At 38.2% G+C, this 19,583-nt stretch overlaps 1 protein-coding gene across 1 annotated transcript in view; it reads left to right on the top strand.

Annotated features, from left to right (window-relative positions):
• The window catches only part of trpm5 (transient receptor potential cation channel, subfamily M, member 5), a 29,855-nt gene extending 11,978 nt beyond the window's left edge, over positions 1-17,877 (top strand). The window contains exons 12-26 of the mRNA XM_034877882.1: positions 49-192; positions 6,075-6,198; positions 6,384-6,529; positions 7,650-7,762; positions 7,855-7,956; positions 9,259-9,517; positions 11,594-11,712; positions 12,729-12,861; positions 12,957-13,131; positions 13,818-13,986; positions 14,142-14,320; positions 14,631-14,763; positions 14,988-15,060; positions 17,361-17,451; positions 17,584-17,877. Of these exons, the coding sequence (XP_034733773.1) occupies positions 49-192; positions 6,075-6,198; positions 6,384-6,529; positions 7,650-7,762; positions 7,855-7,956; positions 9,259-9,517; positions 11,594-11,712; positions 12,729-12,861; positions 12,957-13,131; positions 13,818-13,986; positions 14,142-14,320; positions 14,631-14,763; positions 14,988-15,060; positions 17,361-17,451; positions 17,584-17,729 (2,106 nt within the window). The 3' untranslated portion in view covers positions 17,730-17,877. The remainder of the gene's footprint in view (positions 1-48; positions 193-6,074; positions 6,199-6,383; positions 6,530-7,649; positions 7,763-7,854; positions 7,957-9,258; positions 9,518-11,593; positions 11,713-12,728; positions 12,862-12,956; positions 13,132-13,817; positions 13,987-14,141; positions 14,321-14,630; positions 14,764-14,987; positions 15,061-17,360; positions 17,452-17,583) is intronic.
• Positions 17,878-19,583: the final 1,706 nt, after the last annotated feature.

Genomic DNA, 19,583 nt, shown 5'->3' with positions numbered 1-19,583 from the left:
GTAGTTAGCCTGTTTACTATACACATTGTTACTGCCTGTGCGCTCCAGGAGAAGCCAGCAAAGGGTCGACTGTTCCACAGCCAGAAGAACCTGCCTGACTTAGAGGAACGCTGCGAGCATCCTTGGAGGGATCTCTTCCTCTGGGCCGTTCTTCAGAACCGACAGCAGATGGCTAACTACTTTTGGGCTATGGTCAGTTTTGTTAGCTTCTTCAGTCAGTTCCGCTCCAGCTTGTGCTATCTCAGCTCTGTGTGATTGAACCAATATAAGTCCAAATGTGACTGGCACTGGCAACAATGATTCAAACCAAACTTAAGTGAGCTGGATCATACTACGCTAGTTTGTATTCTGAATTTAATGTGAACAAGACCAGGCCAGCATAGCGCAAGTGCAGGTCAGTCCTGCCATCTGAAAACTATACTCCAGATAAAATTGCCCAGCTAAAGGCATATTTATCAAGAACTCAGGTGAACTAAAAAAGCTATCTAATCTCCAAGAACATTATTGAAATGAAGGTCATGCTGCTTTATGGGGCAGTAATTTCAACAAGCTGTGAGGTAGTGCAGGCGTATCTAAGGTCCTGATGAAATTAATGACATAGGATTGATGCCCTATGAATAGTTTAAAAGACCCAAATCAACGGAAATTGCTCTTTGTTTTCAACATCTTTTCAAGGCACCTTTCATTTCTTTATTGCCCATCCCCGAACTAAGGGAGCCAATTATTGTAATCTCACAAGCGGTCACCCTCATGTGCTCCTTTCGTGCGTCTTATTTCAAAACATTATCGAAAATTATGGTAATTGCATTCAGTGTGTGTACAACCCCCACTGCAAATCTTTTTACCACTCACACTCTGGCTGGGATATGTGCATTCATAATTTTCATTGTTTGAAGTGTCTATCGTGTTGAAGGCCTCATTACAATTATCCTTGCAGGCTGTCTCATGGTAGCAAAATATTTCATTTTTATTGTGTGCATATGAATGAGCCCAAGAAAAACATTATGGAGGGTTGTATGAAAATATTGATTATTTAAATAAATAAGACTGAGGTCCATATCCACACAAAGTATTGAGCCATTGAAAGTTGCTATTACCTTGACAGAGGGGAAAAAGTACAAAAATATTGTACTCAAGTAAAATTACCGAGACTTGAAATATTACAGTACAAGTACAAGTGAAATTACCTGTATCTAAAAAAAAATACTAAGGTAAAATTAATGAGTAGTACTATTTAAAGGTGCAGTAGGTAAGCCTTATAAAACTAACTTTCTGACATATTTGACGAGAACTACATGAAGCCGGTAATTAAAAAAACAAACAATCTGGCTCCTCTGGCACCACCTAAAGCCTGTAGTATGATGTGTAAAAATCCTCATGTCTCTGTTCATATGCACTAATTAGGGCCGGGGGGGGGGGTTGACTAACTGTGTGTCTATAGAGAGCCGAAGTCACGCCCCTGCAGTGGACTTCATGGGACACTAATTTGGAAAAAAATATGAATGGTAGTGAACGGGGAGAGGCAAATTATTTTTTGATCCTGTTTGAATTGGACTACAAATATGATGTTTGTCAATTTAAAAGATCAATTTTCAACCAAAGAAAGTCTTAGCTGTAAGTTTGTCATGTGACCTCTCGTGCAATTTACGTCACCTAGCTTGATGCTCAACTTGCTCGCTAGCTAACTAGCTTAGCTCTGTTCCACAACACATGTAACATTCTCTTACCTGATGTGTATTAGCCGTTGAAGTGTTTTCAGCAGATAAGCAAAAGAACAAGCAAGAGCAGTCAGAGCCGCTGCTCATTAGAGTAACGTTTCGTCCCCGGTGTACAACACAGACGTCGTAGTTTCAACGAGACGCCATCCTTGTCTTACACTTTTAACAGTTTGACAATAAACTCAGACTTTCTTTGGTTAAAACATTATCTTTTAAATTAAACATCATAATCTATGCCTCAGTACAAACGGGATCAAAAAATAATTTGCCTCTCCACGTTCACTCCCATTCAAAAATTTCTTCGAATGATAGGTCCCATTGACTGGAAGAAGAAGGGCGTGACTTCGGCGCTATATCACTGCTCATGCACACTCATTCATCCTCCCTTGTGGGGGGACTGGCTTATGAGACAGTTTGGGGCTTTAGCAGAAAGGGGAGGAGGGACTGAGAAGTTATCAATGTTAAACTTTTTGGGCTAAGTCCTGGATCTTCGCAATTCTACTTTCAGCCCCGTTAAGTAAAAGTTACGTAATTACATTAAAATAAACTGTAAAACAGGGCGGTGGGGATCTGTCTCATGTAGTGAAAATAAGATAAGGGTTCAGCTAGCGTTTACATACTGAAACCGTCTCTGAACCGTTGTCACTCGTCTGATCCCCCTCCATCTGGTTGTCAATCTCCTACAGAAAGACTTGGCGCCTGACGGGCGGCCTCGATGCTGATTCGTCACTGTGGTGGTTCCAGGCGCAATCTTTTTCTTCTTTTCTGTTTTTGTTAGTCAAAGTTGTTTTTTTACTTAGTAAGGGATAGGATTTGTAATGTAGTGATATCCAATACTTTACTAAAAACGTAATCAAGTAGATTTTAAATTACCGATTTTAAAAAATACTTGAAAAATACTAAATACACAACAAAACTACTCAAAACAGTAAAGTGAGTAAATGTATTTTGCTAATTTCCACCTCTGCCTATTGATTATAGAAAATCACAAAATAATACAATGAACATAATGTACTAATCATGTCATAATAGACAATTCCAATCTCTTATCAGAAAGGACCATCTAAAGAGTTCCTTTTTTCTTTAAAAGAGTACATTTGTTAAATGTTGGCTTCTGTGTACCTATAAACACCCTCTTCCTTCTGTCAAGAAATCAACCTGATATTAGAACACTGGAAGAAAGTGCAACGCTTTGGTAAACAAGTTTATTAGCTGTCTTAAATTAGGAAATTGATATCGGAGAGTGGTATCTTCTCATCCAACACACGGTAAGAAAAGAAAGGATCACAGAGCAGTTTCGCATTTTCCTCATTAAAGCTTCAGTAGGTAACTTTTGTAAAAATGTATTTTTTACACATTTGTTAAAACTGTCGCTATCTCCTGACAGTAGAATATGAGACAGATAATCTTTAAAAAAAAACAAGCTCCTGTGGCTCCTGCCTGTGCTCCTACTGACACTTGCAAAAATACACCGCTCCCGGTCAGAAACAGCCAATCAGAGCCAGGAGGGCTGTCTTAGCACTGTCGTTCACTCTCGTGTACGCGCTGCTCATACCCCTCCCCCGCACAGCGCGTACCGTGTTCAAGCTCAAGATTGTCGGTGAGCTGCAGCTGTGCTAATCGCGGAGAAACAACTTTTCAGAAAAACTGCCAATTTCTCGAGTGACACCTGCTCAGAAAACAAAGACGGGCATACAGAAGAAGACCGATGACGGAAAGCGAGCTAAAAAGAGAGAGTTAAACCGAGCCCAAAATTAAACGAGGGTCAACATCAGAGCGTCTTTTCAGAGGTGGAGGGAGCTACGCCTCCTGAAAGGATTCAACACGGATTCAGAGCTAGCCACATTTCTGCTTGACATGTAAGTATCTCTGCTTGATTTGTTTAATTTTTTAAGAAGTACACAACTAAGATAGCGATGGTTACGGTATCACTGGTGATAGCTCAAATCTCATTTGACTCTGTAGCTTGCTGCTAGGTCTAACAGTTAGCTTGTTAGCTTGTAGGACGGCAGGAATGTTGTAGCTAGCAGGTGAAGTTTACCTGCTAACTCCTTCACCCTCAGTATAAGCAAAATTGTTTCGATACCTACATTTAGGAAGCCAAAATGCTTTTTGTCGATCACAATTAAATGTAGCTTAGCTATGGTGAAACGCGTTTAATTGTGCGCTGTCCCTGTCGACGTTTGGCAAGGCCGAATTCTATTTTGATTTATTTCTTTAAACATACACGTTTTGTTCCCCCTCAGGATGTAATTTGTAAATCAAATGTCTGACACCAGTTCTTTATGCTCCTTCAACAGGTCAGACATTGCCCCAGACACAGAGGCAAGTGAAGGAATCGTCTTCAGTCCAAATCAAAAATGTTCAGTATTTCCTTGTGCAGGAGTACTTTGCAAAAAAGCTGATTTATTTTACCCATATGCAAAATAAAACCTAAGACATATTTCTAAGATGTTGTTTTTCCTTGGCTTAGTGAGCTTCCTCAGTGATTCATCATTCCTACTGAAAGTTTAGTGTTTTTAATTGATCCAAAAGGTAATTCAGTAATGTACTGTGTAAAGTATTTACATATCTTTTAATAGAAATATTTTAAATAAGCAATATTTTTACATTAAGTATTCAAAGTTTTAAAAGCACAGCACACAACAGCTATACGCCCCTCAGAATAAATCCCCTGTATTGTCTAGCTTTAACTAAAAATTGCTAGTTGGCAAAACTAGTGCTGCCAGTTAAACACGTTATTGACAGAGTCATTAACAATGTTATTAACGGCATTATCAAACCCATTTTAAATGCAACAATTTTTGGCCTAGCAAACTTTCAAGCTTTTTTCACATGCATAGTAATGTTAGAAAAACTACAACACCACACCGGATCTAGCTAGACCCAAAACAAAACAGGCACGCCGCACACACAACGTTTGGGCTTGCGAGCCGGTCAAAGAGTAGTAACGTTAAGTTTTGAGTGGATGGCGAGCGCAAGACGCCAAAATGGATGTTAATAAGATTTTGGATGGAAAGTTTACGTTTTAAAAGTTGCCAAATGTTGACTAGAACAAAGTGATATGTGTGTTTATTCGTTGTGAACTGAGCTATCAACGCAGCACGTCCAGTATGAAATACCACTTGATGACCAAGCACACAGCTGATGCCAATTCTCCCCCCCGTCAAAGTATTTTTTTCACCCTGTTATTGATGAACAGTGTTACACTGTGACAGATTGTTTGCTCCAAGTGAGAAATGTTATGTGTAAAATTGAATTCTACTGTAGGCTATATGCCAATGCTGTTTTCAATAAAAAAACACATTTGCAGAAAGCGATATGATCTACTTTTAGCATTAAAATTAGAAAAAAATAACGGGACAAAAAGAAATCCCGGGACATTTAGAATAGATAAAAATGCCATTTATTCCGAGTTAACTATGACATTAATGCGATTAATTGTGATTACATATTTTAATCATTTCATAGTACTAAAACCTACCAAATATTTCCCCATATGTCAGGTCTAGACAGTGGTTTGTGTCCATTCATTTTAGTAAGTTATTAAAATCAACAGGTAGAGATGGCGATTAAAATGATTTTTTCAGATCCATCTGCACTTTTAAGCACAGCATGTTACTCAGACTAAAGTGAATGAAGACGTGCTGTCCACTATAATGAATAACCTCTTCTCAACAATGTTTGAGAGTTGATTTTCCAGTCGAAACCTGGAATGAAGGATGTGACAATTGAAAAATAAAACCAATCTTAACCGATGGCATGCTTTGAATCTTGCTTTGAATTGCTTTTTACCTTTGAACTGATACTGGTTTTGTGTTTTGTACTCCATTTCACATTGTGCGGTCTATGAGTAAACTCACCTGAAATTGTGATCTAAAATAGTGAACAGAAAAGTGAAGTATAGTAAAAGATCAAACACTGGTAAAGTCTTGTAGTTAGATCTTTTTCTCAGGTTTGTAAAAACACCACTTTAGTCTTGTCCATAGTGAGACGAGTCCACAACCAACATTGAAAACACAGGGTTGAAACCCGCTATCATATCTAAACTGTTGACAGCTGTAGACACGCTATAACAGCAACTCCATTTGAGTTATTGATTTTTTTCTGATGCTGCTAAAAGCACGTTAAAATCTGTGGTAAATGCTGCTGCTTACATTTGATGTAAAAATTAAATTATACACAGTATGTGAGTATAAGTGTTCCATGGTCAAACAAATCAGACCAGCAAATGGAAATGTATCTCTTGCAGCCTGATGCACAAAGAAAAGGCAGCTCCTCAAAATTCTTGAGTAGATTTCTCAGATCGTTCTCTCAGACCTATTTCTTGCATCCAGCTTTCTTTTAATCCTTCAGGGCCCTGAGGCGGTTGCGGCAGCACTGGCGGGTTGTAAAATTCTGAAAGAGATGGCACGACTAGAATCTGAGGCTGAGTCTGCACGTAGTATGAAGGAGGCCAAGTATGAGCAGTTCGCCCTCGGTGAGTACATTGATTGTTGGATGAACAGTTGAAAGTGAGATCCGCAAACATAGCAAGAGGTGCACTCACTGACGTCAAACAACACAAACAGATCCCGAGGGAATGAAATAGGAATCTGAATGTAAAAATTCTTTAAATGTGGCCAAGTGGTTGACACAGTGCACCTGTTGTTCTTATTGTGGCAGATGTCTTTGGAGAGTGTTACTCCAACAGTGAAGACAGGGCGTACGCTTTGTTAGTGAGAAGAACACACTGCTGGAGCAAGTCGACGGTCCTCAACCTGGCCACTGAGGCCGATGCCAAATCCTTCTTTGCCCACGATGGAGTTCAGGTAACAAGGACACACATCCATTTCACCCAACACTCGTGCATTTGATCAAGAGAGTCATGCTGTTTATTTTTCCAACTTCTGTATTGAAATACTGGTGACGGCCTGCAGTTATTAAAAAATATGTTCCGGAACATTAAACACAATTAAATACTTATTTCAAAGTCATATCATTTTGCTGGTCACTGGACTCCGTCACTATATAATTTGACCTAATTAGATGTCCTTGTCATTACAAAGCCATCATTGAGAGTTAATTGGTAGTCAATGTCAGCAGGGAAGGTTAGTATGCAGGAACCTATTGACAGCAAAACAATATTTTATTAAAGGAACTAATATATTTAAAAAAATGTTTCAAGAGATGTACTGGTCTGGTTCAAAAGATGGACAAATCTATGACTAGGCATCAGATGTTCTTTCATGTAACTGACTCATCACCCTGCGACTAGTCAGCTGTGGGAAAGGAAACTGATCAAACGTCCTATGAAATGGTTTAATAAATCAACATTTTTGCTCTTCTGTCAGCTGAGGTAACTCCCTCTATGATGCTTCCATGATTTAGCCGCAAGACTGTAATGCAGAAATACTCCATGCCTATGATGCCCTCTTGTGGAAAACTTCATTCAGATGTGAAATTGTTCATATTTTGCTCATTTTCAGATCCATAATTGTATTTACAGGTCGTACCAAAATAGGTTTACATGGTTTAATTTATATGTTTTTATTTTTATTTTTGTTGCACTGCGCATTGCTGCAGCTCCTCTTTTCGCCCTATTTGTTGAGCTCTCTGTTTTAGCTACAGAGTGAGGCATCTTCCTTCTGTTCGATCTTTGTTGAATAGAATAGAAAAGAAAGCCTTGATTGTCATTATACACAAGTGCAGTACCTGTGCAACAAGATTGAAATAACCCTTTACAATGTCCACACAAAATCTAAAAATCTAAAATATAAATATATAAAGTATAGTTAGTGCAGAAAAGAAAAGGGGGGGACTTTGGGCTTTTTCACTTTGTAAACCTAAAATATGCACACAAAAGCATGAGCACTTTAAGTAAGTTTGTCTCTGCTGTATAACCCTGTCTGATTTGAACCTAAATGATACTTAAGGAAACCTTTACTGCAGGCCCTCCTCACAAAGATTTGGTGGGGGGCGATGACGACAGACACAGCCATCTCCAAACTCGTTGTGTGTTTCTTCTGTCCACCACTCATCTGGACCAACCTCATAAAGTTCAGGTGATCAGTCTCATCCTGCCGCACCCTTTGTCTAATCAACGTGGACGTACGTTTTTTCGTTGTGTGCACTGACACTCTTATGTGTTTCTCAGTGACGAGGAACTTGATGATTGTAATAACCGCGAGCAGTTTGTGGAGCTGGACAGTCTGGATACAGAAAAGGCTTTACTGTTAACCGACAACGATGACCATATGTGAGTTTGCAATGATAGAAATGTTATTTGTTCATCATTATTTAAGATGTTGTACTGATCAATTTCTTGTTCTTATTCTCATTATTTCTTTCTGAAATACAGTATGTAGCATGAATTACCCTGCATTGGATACTAGCAATAAAGCTGTGCTGGATAAAAGTATCAAAGTCAGATGCACCACATGGTTAACATTTTCAGTTTAACTCCAACTTTATTAAACACGCAGAGGCTTGAACAAAAAAATAAGAAAACACAAATGACAATTAATAAAGAAAATTAAAAAAAACACATGCTAATACTCACCACATGCACTTATGGAAGTAAATCTGTTTCATCTGTTTTTGAAGTTAAAAAGTTACATTTCTAGCACTGAGTATTTACGAATTGAAATTATGTATCTGAATTATTTCCCTTTAAATTTTGCACTTCAAATTTTCAACAACTAATTCTCACCTTTATTTTTCTAAGTTCATAAGTTCAGAATCCAAAATTCAAAAACTTAAGAAATTCCGTGCAACAAATTCAGATGCAAAATACATTATAATATACAGTACATAAAGTAATATAAATACATCACATTCAACTAATATATATATATCTCTATATCACTGGTCGGCCAGCAAGCAAGCGATTCCGGCCGCCACCAGCTGCCTGTCACGTTAGACTGGAGCTTCTCAAGTCTGACAACATCAGAGCAAATGTGCAATTTGATGTATAATTTTGTAAAACTGACCATATTCTACACAGATGATTTCTCCCATTAAAAAAGTTAAAGAAGAAGTGAATTTAGTGTTGAAATAGCAGTGAAAATTGTAGAAATGTTTCCAGTTCATAATTGTCGATAATCTAGCTTCTAGAATTGATTGCTTCTCTTGGGTTCCTGGAGTTTAAAACTGAATTTTACATTACATTATATAACATTACTTTTTGCAGTTGAATTTGAGCAAGATAATATATTAGTAGAATTTTAAACACTGGATTTTGCATCTGCATGTTTTTATATTGATGTTTTTATGTGGAATTTTGTATTCAGAATTTATGAACTTAGAAGAATAAAGGTGAAAATGAGTTGTTGAAAAGTTGAAAAGTCATATTCAGAGGCAGTACATTCCAATGTACAATTTCAATGCATAAATATTCAGTGCTAGAAATGGCTTTTTAATTTCAAAATCTGATGAAACAGATTCACTTCACAAATTTAACAATGTTCAACAGTGACGGCACAACATCAAACCTGTGTTTTGTGTGTAAAAAAATAAAAAAGTTCAAGAAGCATTTCTTTTCCACTCTTTTGTCACCCAGGGACTCTTCACCGGGAGCTCCAGCCACTCAGAGCTGTGCCTCTGTCTGGTGGCGTTTCCTGCTCCGCCGCTGGCGCCGCTTCTGGAGCGCTGCTGTCACTGTGTTCCTGGGTAATGTCATCATGTACTTTGCCTTCCTCTTCCTCTTCACCTACGTGCTCCTGCTAGACTTCCGTCCACCGCCTCCCCTTGGCCCTGGAGTCCAAGAAATAATTCTCTACTTCTGGGTCTTCACCTTGGTGCTGGAAGAACTTCGACAGGTGACCATCAAAGCATCCATTCTCACTGGTTCCTTTTATAACACCAACATATTTTGACCGATCATTACCTATTGATTACTTTTGTTGAGGATCTATTTACATCTATCCATGCAGTTGTGCCCATTCTGAAGCACTGTTAATGTGTTTGTACAACAGCATTCAGGCCTGAAAAGTCAGTCATCTCTGAGGTCATGTGAATCGCTACAATGAGCTCATTCTCTCTGGTGGTTTTAAGGATTCATAAGCCCTTCACCTTTCTGCCTGACTCCTTCCCAGGGAGCCGGGTCAGAAGAGCATGGTCCCTTATTGCACTGATCCCGCCGAGCCTTCTCGATGAGGCCTTGTTCCCTCTGTTCGCTTTCTCAACATGCATCTCAGAAATCCCCTGAGCTGACAGAAATATGGCACAGGTTTCCAAATAAAGAACAGCACCGCTGCAGGCGGCCCTATACCATGCTACCAAGCCCAGGGCTGCTTGCCTCTCCCCAAAGGAAAACTATGCCACAGGGACCTCTATTCTCACCACTTGTCATAGAATTAAATGTGAAATAGATGGGCTGCTGTAAGGCTGCTCACTCTCACAAGGATGTGAAAACCAATATGTGATTGCCTGGACTGATATAGGCTGGTAGCAATATGTAGTGTCTCATTGCATCAACAGTCCTTACTGGTGTTCCCATTGCATTTTAGAGCTATTATTCCAGAAATTTGTATAATATCAGTTTAACCCTTTTAACCCATTTAACCACTTTTTGTCAACATCATGATCACTTTTTCTGACATTTCTGTCACTTTTTCAATGTTATGGGTGCTTTTTCTGATGTTTTTGCCAAAGTCTGATCTTTTTAATGTTGACAAAAAAAGAAAAATTAACGGAAAACGGGTCAGATTTGACCCAAGGACAACATGAGAGCTAGGAGAGAAATCAGAGCTGTTTTATTGTTATTTGTACAGAATGTATAATTATGTCCTTGTATTAAACCAACACCAAGTAATCTGTGATTAAATTAGTTTCCAGTCAGGATATAACTCTACACCTTCTACCAAGTTTACAGCAACTTCCAATGCTAATGCGTATCATTTTTGCCCTGCAAATGTCAGACACCATCAGCAGCGCTGTAAATAGCCCCTGAGGAGCAGGCTCCACTACAGCTTTTTAGTCAAAGCACTTCGTTGGAGCATTCCGCCGCTTAAAAGTCGAAACTAAAAAAAAGATCTGGTATGAGTAGATTTAGCGGTTGTAATAGTAAAGATTAAGACAACTCTGACAACTTGTCATCAGTACTTTTACTATTTGGTTGTCATGTTGGGCTTTGTGGTTGGACAGCCAGGGCCTATACACCAGTCTATCACTTAATGAAAACAGCACACTTCCCTCAGCTTGTTCTCAGACCAATTGTGCCATTGAGGGACCAAGCACTGCTTGTTTGCTGTACTTACAGGTGCTTTTAGTGCAAAATAAATTTTACAGGCTTGAGTATGTGGTACACTGCAGGTGCTTGTAACACAGCAGGGCTGTCTACCCGTGATCCCTTTGGACTCTACAGGTGTGCTGAATAGGACTCCAGTGTATGAACTGGCAGAAGGCATTTTTACATGGTTAACCTGGTTTAAAAAGGTTGAAAAGGTTTATTATAGCGCTATTTCTGTACACCTACAACTATTTATATGGTGTGAACATTTTTTTTTAAAGTTCATAACGTTAACATTTCAGTCCAATTGCATAAAAGAGTCCCAATATTTTCAAAAATAGATAGAAGAAATAGATTTATGGATAAAAATGAAGACCAGGCACTGTAAACATTTTTTTTTAAATTTCTGTCACAGCAAAAAAAAACTGTTACACATATAACTTTCTATTAAATTACTAATGCTACTGAAGCACAAATGACTATGCTAACAAAATGTTGGATTTAAAGATAAAAGTCAGTACATTTCACAACACACTCAGCATAGTAAAGACAAGGTTGTGGAAGATTACTCGCTCTGGTATTCCAATGACCTACCTTTTTTTTGGAAAAGATTAACAAAAAATGATAACCTATAGTAATGCATAAACTATCTTTTATGACGCAGAGCTTCTTCACGGATGAAGAGATTAACATCTTGAAGAAGTTCAAACTCTATGTAGAGGACAACTGGAACAAGTGTGACATGGTTGCCATCTCACTCTTTGTTGTTGGGGTTTCATGCAGGTAATTAACCTTAACCCCCCCACAGACACTTAACACACGCCAAGCTGGACCCAGGTAAAAAGCTCAACACTGAAGCCTATTCTCTCACTTAAGGAGGTCTTAGACAGAAAACACAAATCTTATTATCACTGCAGTATTCATGATAAGTATAAAATCCTTATCTAGGAAAACACAATAAAACACACTGACACATGCCTGATTTTTTTATTCTAAATGGTAAGGCTCCACCACCACTAAAACTAAAATCATTAAACAGAAACATTCTTCTAACAGCATAGAGCTACACAGTGAGCCCTGACAGGGGACTGTGTGGTCCCTCTTAGGACCAGTGCTTTTAGTCACCTATGTTTCTCTGCTTGTAACGTATGGACCACTGTTCCCAATCAGATAAGAAGTTGTGCTTCCCAACACATTCTCTCCCAACACCTTAAAGACTGGCTTTTGAGCAGCCAGATTGTGCACTCTTTTAATTCTTAATATCTACATCACACCACGTATTCTGCCCATATCTACGAGTCTGTTGATGTTTTATGTTGTTTCTGTGAGGTAGTGTTTTTTTTTTCCTTTTCTTCTGTTTTAATCTCCATGAGTGATGGTCTGTACTGTGTTGCTTTGGTCTTCTTAATATGTCTTGTTTTTATTCTTTTGTTTTGTGTTTTGGAGTGTTTTTAATGTGCTTTTGTAAAATGTATTTCATGGCTGACTTAACATCTGGGAACAACTGACCAAGTCACTTGATGGTTCTCACAACATTCTGGCCAATGGACTACAACACTGGCACATTCACAGAAATATTAATGAATGGGCACTGTCCTTATAAATAATTAAATAAATTAATGAATAAATGACATTGATTACCTTGAAGAAATAAAACATTACACAATAGGCTGTAGTTTTGTTGTCATGAAAGGGGGAGGATAGATCGTTAAAATAAGGGAGTAAGTGAATTAATTACTGAACGAGAAGAAGTAAGAACCACACAGTGAATAATATCTGTTTTCTTTTGTATTTTGCAGGATGGCTAACAACACGTATGAGGCAGGAAGGACCGTTCTGGCGATAGACTTCATGGTGTTCACTCTGCGTCTGATCCACATCTTTGCCATTCATAAGCAGCTGGGCCCCAAGATCATCATCGTGGAAAGAATGGTGACCAAAAATCTAAACGCTCTGAACATTGGAAGTGATATTCATGGTCATAGAAGAAACCATTTATAGACCTTGTGTCTGTTTCTCCTCTGCAGATGAAGGATGTTTTCTTCTTCCTTTTTTTCCTGAGTGTGTGGATGATTGCATACGGCGTTGCCACCCAGGCTCTTCTCCACCCCAATGACCCAAGGATTGACTGGGTGTTTCGCAGAGCCTTGTACCGCCCATACCTGCACATTTTTGGCCAGATCCCCTTGGAGGCAATAGATGGTAAATTATAGTAAATACTAATTTCTGTATTTATTTAATCCTCATGTTGTCCTCGGGTCAAATTGACCTGTTTTCCTATATCAATGTTGTTTTTAATTACCCAAAATAACATGATCGATTCCACACAACGCTCTTTGGCAAGTACAAATCTCTACTTTCATTAATTTTGGGGCGTCTCATTCAACTTTATAGCATTTGAAAAACAAATTGAAGTTGTTTTGAAATAGTGTTCAGTAAAATTGGACATATTAAAGTCTGTTATTATCCATCAACATCCATTTCTTTCATTTTAGTCTAATTAATTCCTAATTTCTGCTTTTCTAACTCAAATATTAAGAATAATTTCCTATAAATGAGAATTATTGACCATAAATTCCAAAAATAACTGTAAAACTGAAGTTAATAAGTTAGTTTTACATAGTGTTAAAAACGTCAAAACAAGGGACAAACATAGACAAAAAGTTTTTTTTTTAAATCAATAAAAAGCGTCAACAAAGGGTTTTGACGAGAAGACAACATAAGGGTTAAGCTATACAACATGGACCTTAAATGTGTGTTTATCCATGAAAAATATGCACTGTAAATGTTTTATTTGAACCATTAATGCAATCTGCCATGCTTTCCGTTGGCCTGAATGATTTGTCTTCTAAACTAATGTTACTGTTCTTTCATTTAATGGAGCACAGCTGCTCGCATGCCCAACAGTAACTGTACCGATGACTCAGAGGAGATTATCCTGGGCCTACGGCCGCCGTGTCCCAACGTCTACGCCAACTGGCTGGTCATCCTGCTGCTGGTCATCTTCCTTCTTGTCACCAATGTCCTGCTGCTAAACCTGCTCATTGCCATGTTCAGGTCAGAGGCTGGGAATCCAGAAAGCCCTGCATGTGCTTGTCTGTCTGATGACATGGGTTTACGTACGCTCGTGGCTTTTTTGATATTATGAAATCAAAAAAACACAAACTGACTTTATTGGCTTTTTCTTCTTCTTCTTGTTTAACCATTTGCAGCTACACATTCCAGGTAGTGCAAGAAAACGCGGACATCTTCTGGAAGTTCCAGAGATACAACCTGATTGTAGAATACCACAGCCGTCCAGCATTAGCCCCACCCTTCATCATCATCAGCCACCTCTCTCAGCTTCTCCTCAGCCTCTTTAAACAGCCTGCGTCCAAGCAGGAGCACCTTGGTATGAAGGTCATATCTGCATATTTCAATGAGGAGAATAGAATGGAATTGAATAGGTGCTCTGGTGTTTCAAAAGTATTAAATATTACAAATAGCACAGTTATGAAATTAAATGATTAAAATGCTATTACGCCCATCCTACTTTAATTCAAACGGATATTGAAATAGTTTGTTGGGTCTTATCTGGCTAAATTAAAAAGAAATTCTGAAAAACAAAGTGTGTGCTAATCTCTGTCTTTCACCTGCTTTATCCATGGAAACTGCCTGTTGGTTAAGTGGTTATTGGACTGCCTCCTTGTGTGTTTTGCCAGAGAGGGAGCTGCCAGCGGGGCTAGACCAGAGGCTGATAACATGGGAGACGGTGCAGAAAGAGAACTACCTGACCAAACTGGAGCGCCAGCATTGGGAGAGCAGTGAAGAGAGACTTAAGAGTACCTCCTCAAAGTAATTGTTTGTAATTTTGTAAAAATCAGTAAACTGTCATGTAGTAGAAGTATGAGAAGGTATAATTTTAAGCAAACACGCTCTGACAGAGATAAACCCACTGGACACTACCTGGCCAGCACCAAACTGTAGCTTGTAGTAAAGCTTGTCCGCCTCACTGTGGTAAGAAATTGATGATTGCAGCATTGAATAGGATTTTTAACTATTTTTTGTTTGTTACCAAGGGTTCAGAGCTTGCTGAAGATTGTTGGTGCGTTCAAGGACCAAGAGAAACGAATGGCATCCATGGATGCGCAGGTAAACCTGAAAAAGTGACCTCAACAGCACCATACATGGTCAAGTTGCATTTTTCCTACTTCGTATAATACCAGAGGTGGAAAGTAACAGATAACAATTACTCACGTTACTGTAAGTGAGGAGTTTATATTTACGTGTACTTCTCCTTTTTAAAATCCGATATTTGTCTTTTAGTTAGGTATGTTTTGTTCAAAGTACTGTACTTTGCTACGTTTCATATCACATCCCAGACCGTTACTGAGTAAAAAATAAATGTAAATATAAAGTGCAAGGGAAAAATTGCTCCCTGGAACCTACAACAGTGAATAATGGGCAGGATGGGCAGATGGGCAGCGTCAGTGTGTGTTTACTGTTAAATTCAGTTTTGGGAGTAACATGTTACAAAGGTAACACAGTAATGTATTCCTTTTTGCTATAACGCAGTACTGTAACGCATTACTTATACAATGTCTGTAATATTGTTCCCGTTTTAGTCTCAGTAACGCGAGTTACAACGCATTTGACATTTAGTGGCGTTTTGTTTTTTTAAGAATTTACCAAAACATTTCAGCACAGAAAAAAAAGTCCTCTAGTGTCATTTCCTGTTGCTGGATTCGGTGGCTGAGATGATTGCAGAGATGGAATCATCTCCAAGATGGACATTATTTTCAGGAGTTATTACGCTGCGTTGAAGCGAGCTGTCCCAGCACAGTTCCCGTGGTCAGACCCAGAACCAGAGACGGTACGGACAACATCCGTGTCCTGTCAGTGCCAACAGATATAAACATGTCAGGAATTAATGTTTAGTCTTCCTACACGTTATATCATTACATTTTATCAGCTGTGGAAAGTAACCACAACACAGGCTACTTTGATTCAACTATAAACTGATGATTTGAATTGAGTGTTTTAATTTAATCCCACTTTTTAGGCTACCTTTAGTCCACCACAATTCAGAGTCAAGTAGGCTTTTTTATTTCATAGCTTAAGTTACTTTGAAGCTTCATATTAATAATACTAAATAATATGAATATATGATGATGTATTACAGTGGATTAGGAGGAGACTTTTTTGTTCCAATGGTGAAATTCATAAACTACTTGCCAAGTCATACTTCTGGTTTTATTTTGGTGAAAGTAACTCAAAAGTAACGCAAAAGTGCAAAGCATTACAGTTCAGGGACAGTAATATTGTAATATAACTAACTACTCTCTAATGACAGAAACTAGTTTCTATAATGTATTACATTTTGCCAGTAACTTGCCCAACACTGCTTAAATGAGAAGAAAGACGGAGATGGAAAAGTCAGACTAAGCTAAAAGCAAAACCCCGTTCAGTTCTGCTGAGGTTGAACTCGAAGGACAATGACACATGATACGGCCCTAAATGTTTTAGATGCCTTTTGTCTACATGTTTTATTTTGGTGTTGCACTCTAAATTGCAAAGGTCAGGTGTTCCTTTAAATTAAAACAACTAGTTTGTTAAAAACCTTATTAAGTAATTTGTACTCTTAAATTAAATAACATTTTGTTTAAGCTATTTTTATACCAGTAATTTGACTTGTTACTTAGGTGAAGATTCATCTAGGGCTGCTCAATTATGGAAAAAATACAATCACAATTATTTCAGTCAATATTAAAATCACAGTTATTTAACACAATAACTCAAGTATTGAACTAAAACAGTGCAAAAAGTTGAATAAATCCACAGTAAATAAAAAAAAACTTGTTTAACTTTTCCTTTTTAAACTTTATTTTTTCATTCAGAACACAAGAGAAAATAAGAGCTTACTTGCAACACGTAATGAGCTACATAATAGTTTTTCGCAATTATTCAGTTTTTGTGATTTTGTCGACCTTTTTTTTCTGTGATGACCCTGCCCCAGTATCAGCCATAACTACAACAGATAACTTCTAAAATAGAATTTAAATACAATTAGGCCTATATAAAAAAATCTCCTGTTACCTTTTACCTGGCTGGATACAACAACACAGGCTTTTCCGGTGTTACGCTGAAATCTGTGACCCATCAGCATGTGTTACTGTGGCGCCTGCTGTCATGTTGTGGCTTTGCGGTTAAAATCGGACCCGGGCCGAGGCATTGAAAAAAAACATATAATAATAGCGTTATTTTCACAGTTAGTCTCGTTTGCTGATACAGGTCATTTATGATCCATCAGGTAAATAATTACAGTTTCAGAAATATTTAAAAGTTACATATGGTCGCTTTCATTACAACATGCCTGTACTCTTTCCACACTAGCTTGTAAGTAATCTGACAGACAGTTGGCATAACCCTCCGTCATTTCTGGCTTTGTCTAGGTCCGATATTGTGGAGAGGTGCTGTCCTGGATGGCAGAGTGCTTTGCTCAAAGCACTCTGAACTGCGGGAAAGAATCTCCAAGAGCTCCAAGTGAGTCACAACTCTGATAATCATGTGACAATAGACACAAATACTGTTCTCTTCTAACAGAATACTGAGAATATACTCTTTCACTGAATGCATTGTGATCCAATTTAATATTAATATGATGTGGAATTGTAGTGTCTCTAAGAGGCTGCCAGGCAAGCAGCACCAAGGAAACACCTCAAAATGGACCAGACAAAGAAGTCAAACAAGAAGAGGCTGAAGCCAGACCAGGTCACTCAGGATATGGAGCCAACAAAAGATTTCCTTACATTGATGAATAAAGGCGATTTCAGTAATAGGTAGCACCCAGACAGCTCTTTATGATACATTATGTAAGGTGTTTTGAATATTTTGAGGTATGATGTTGGTGCGGTTGGGGGACAATGGACATGGATTGCATTTGGACTTTGAAATGACATGATGTTGAATTTATTGACAGATTTTTGTGAATTTCAACCTTTTTACAAGTTAAGCTTTCAAGTTTCAATGTTTTTACCTAATCTTAATTATCTGAAAACCTTACTACGGCATTTTGGGACACATTTTCAACACTTATAGAGCTTCTTGTTGTTGTAAGACCAGACAACTCTGGGTCTTTCTCATGAAATATTTCATCAAGGTCATCAGTGCAGCAAAAGGTATACACGCTTGGTTTAAAAATGACAAAAAAAAGAGAAATAAAAAATATATTTCCCCCACTTCATTTTTTTGAGATTATTTTTTGGGGCATTGTAGTCCTCTATTTGTATAGGACATCTTGGAAAGAGAGAAAGGGAGAGAGAAGGGGAATGACATGCAGCGAAGGGACGCAGGTCCCCCTCCCCTCATGTCTTAATGTATGGTCCAAGTCAGTAGAAGACATGAGCTGTGAGTGAGCTCAGATTTAATTCAAGGCTAATTTCTTCAGTATTGATTCATGTGCTAAAATTAATTAGAAACACCTCATTCAATTATTACCAGGAATCACGTTTTACAGTCATATCATTGAATGGCATCATAACAATGCAATGCTACAGATGGAGAAACATTACTAAAACAACAAATACAATCCGTTACTTACATCACATAAAGGCTTAGTTAGTAAAGACACTGGCCCCTGATGTTGAACTTAAATCAATTCTTGAAATATGTTTCATTTCACATTAAGTAGAAACTTGGCCGTGTGAAAGGCACCATAAAACCTGTCAAAGGCAAAAAGAGCAACTTGTAACATGTATTATGCAAAACACTGCTGTGGTCCTGAAACCAGGTAAACCGAAACTCCATGTTGAAATGGGTGCTGTCACTTTTTACTGATAGGTCACTGTGATGTTCTAAGAACAGTGCGGTCAAAAGTAATGAGGTATGAAATGCTGAATTTGGAATGCACATTAATGTGTTTTGTCATTCCTATTTTTTTTTTTAAATGTGCTCATGTGGTGAGTTTAAAGTTTACAGTGTGTGTTTCTTATCAAAATACACTGTACTTATTCTCGAGGTCCAACAAATGTGTCGAATGCATTTCCTGCATCATAAAACATTTGCGAATCAGATTTTTGAATATCTTGCATTATCCATATCGACATCAACGAGTACTTCTTCATTCTTTGCTGGAACATTACTAAGCTGCTCGCCATGTAATCTACAGTGTACTACCATGAAACCAACAGACGTCACATAGCCCTCCTTCTGCACACATGAACGACATGAAATTAAGATGCTCTTCCAGATGTGTTTTATGTTTGTTGGATTAAGGTCTCAAATGGTGATCATTAGTACATTTGTGTTTTTGGCATGTTATCGTTTTAAAGACAGTTCTTTTCTGATTTGGTATGGGAAAATGTGTTTTGAATTATAGCACGTAACAATTGCAACAGGACAATTCACATTCACATGGGTACCATGTAGGGACTCTGGGATATGTTTTCATGCTAATTGAATGGGACCAATTTTATTACAAACCGTTAATTACCTTATGACGCTAGTAGTCAAGGCAATGGCAGAGTAAAAAGAAATCACTATTTGTACACCACTAACTAGGCTGAAAATAGCAACACACTTCCAGTCACAACCAGTTGAATGAGGAATGGTGTGCAACGTGATCTGAATTGTCACTTGAAATCTTGCATGGTCCACGGTTTCCCAATGGGTCGGTA

This window comes from Etheostoma cragini, chromosome 1 (assembly GCF_013103735.1).
Source record: "Etheostoma cragini isolate CJK2018 chromosome 1, CSU_Ecrag_1.0, whole genome shotgun sequence".
Lineage (NCBI taxonomy): Eukaryota > Metazoa > Chordata > Actinopteri > Perciformes > Percidae > Etheostoma > Etheostoma cragini.
The sequence above is the reverse complement of the archived record's forward strand: the minus strand, read 5'-3'. Positions and strand labels throughout refer to the sequence as shown.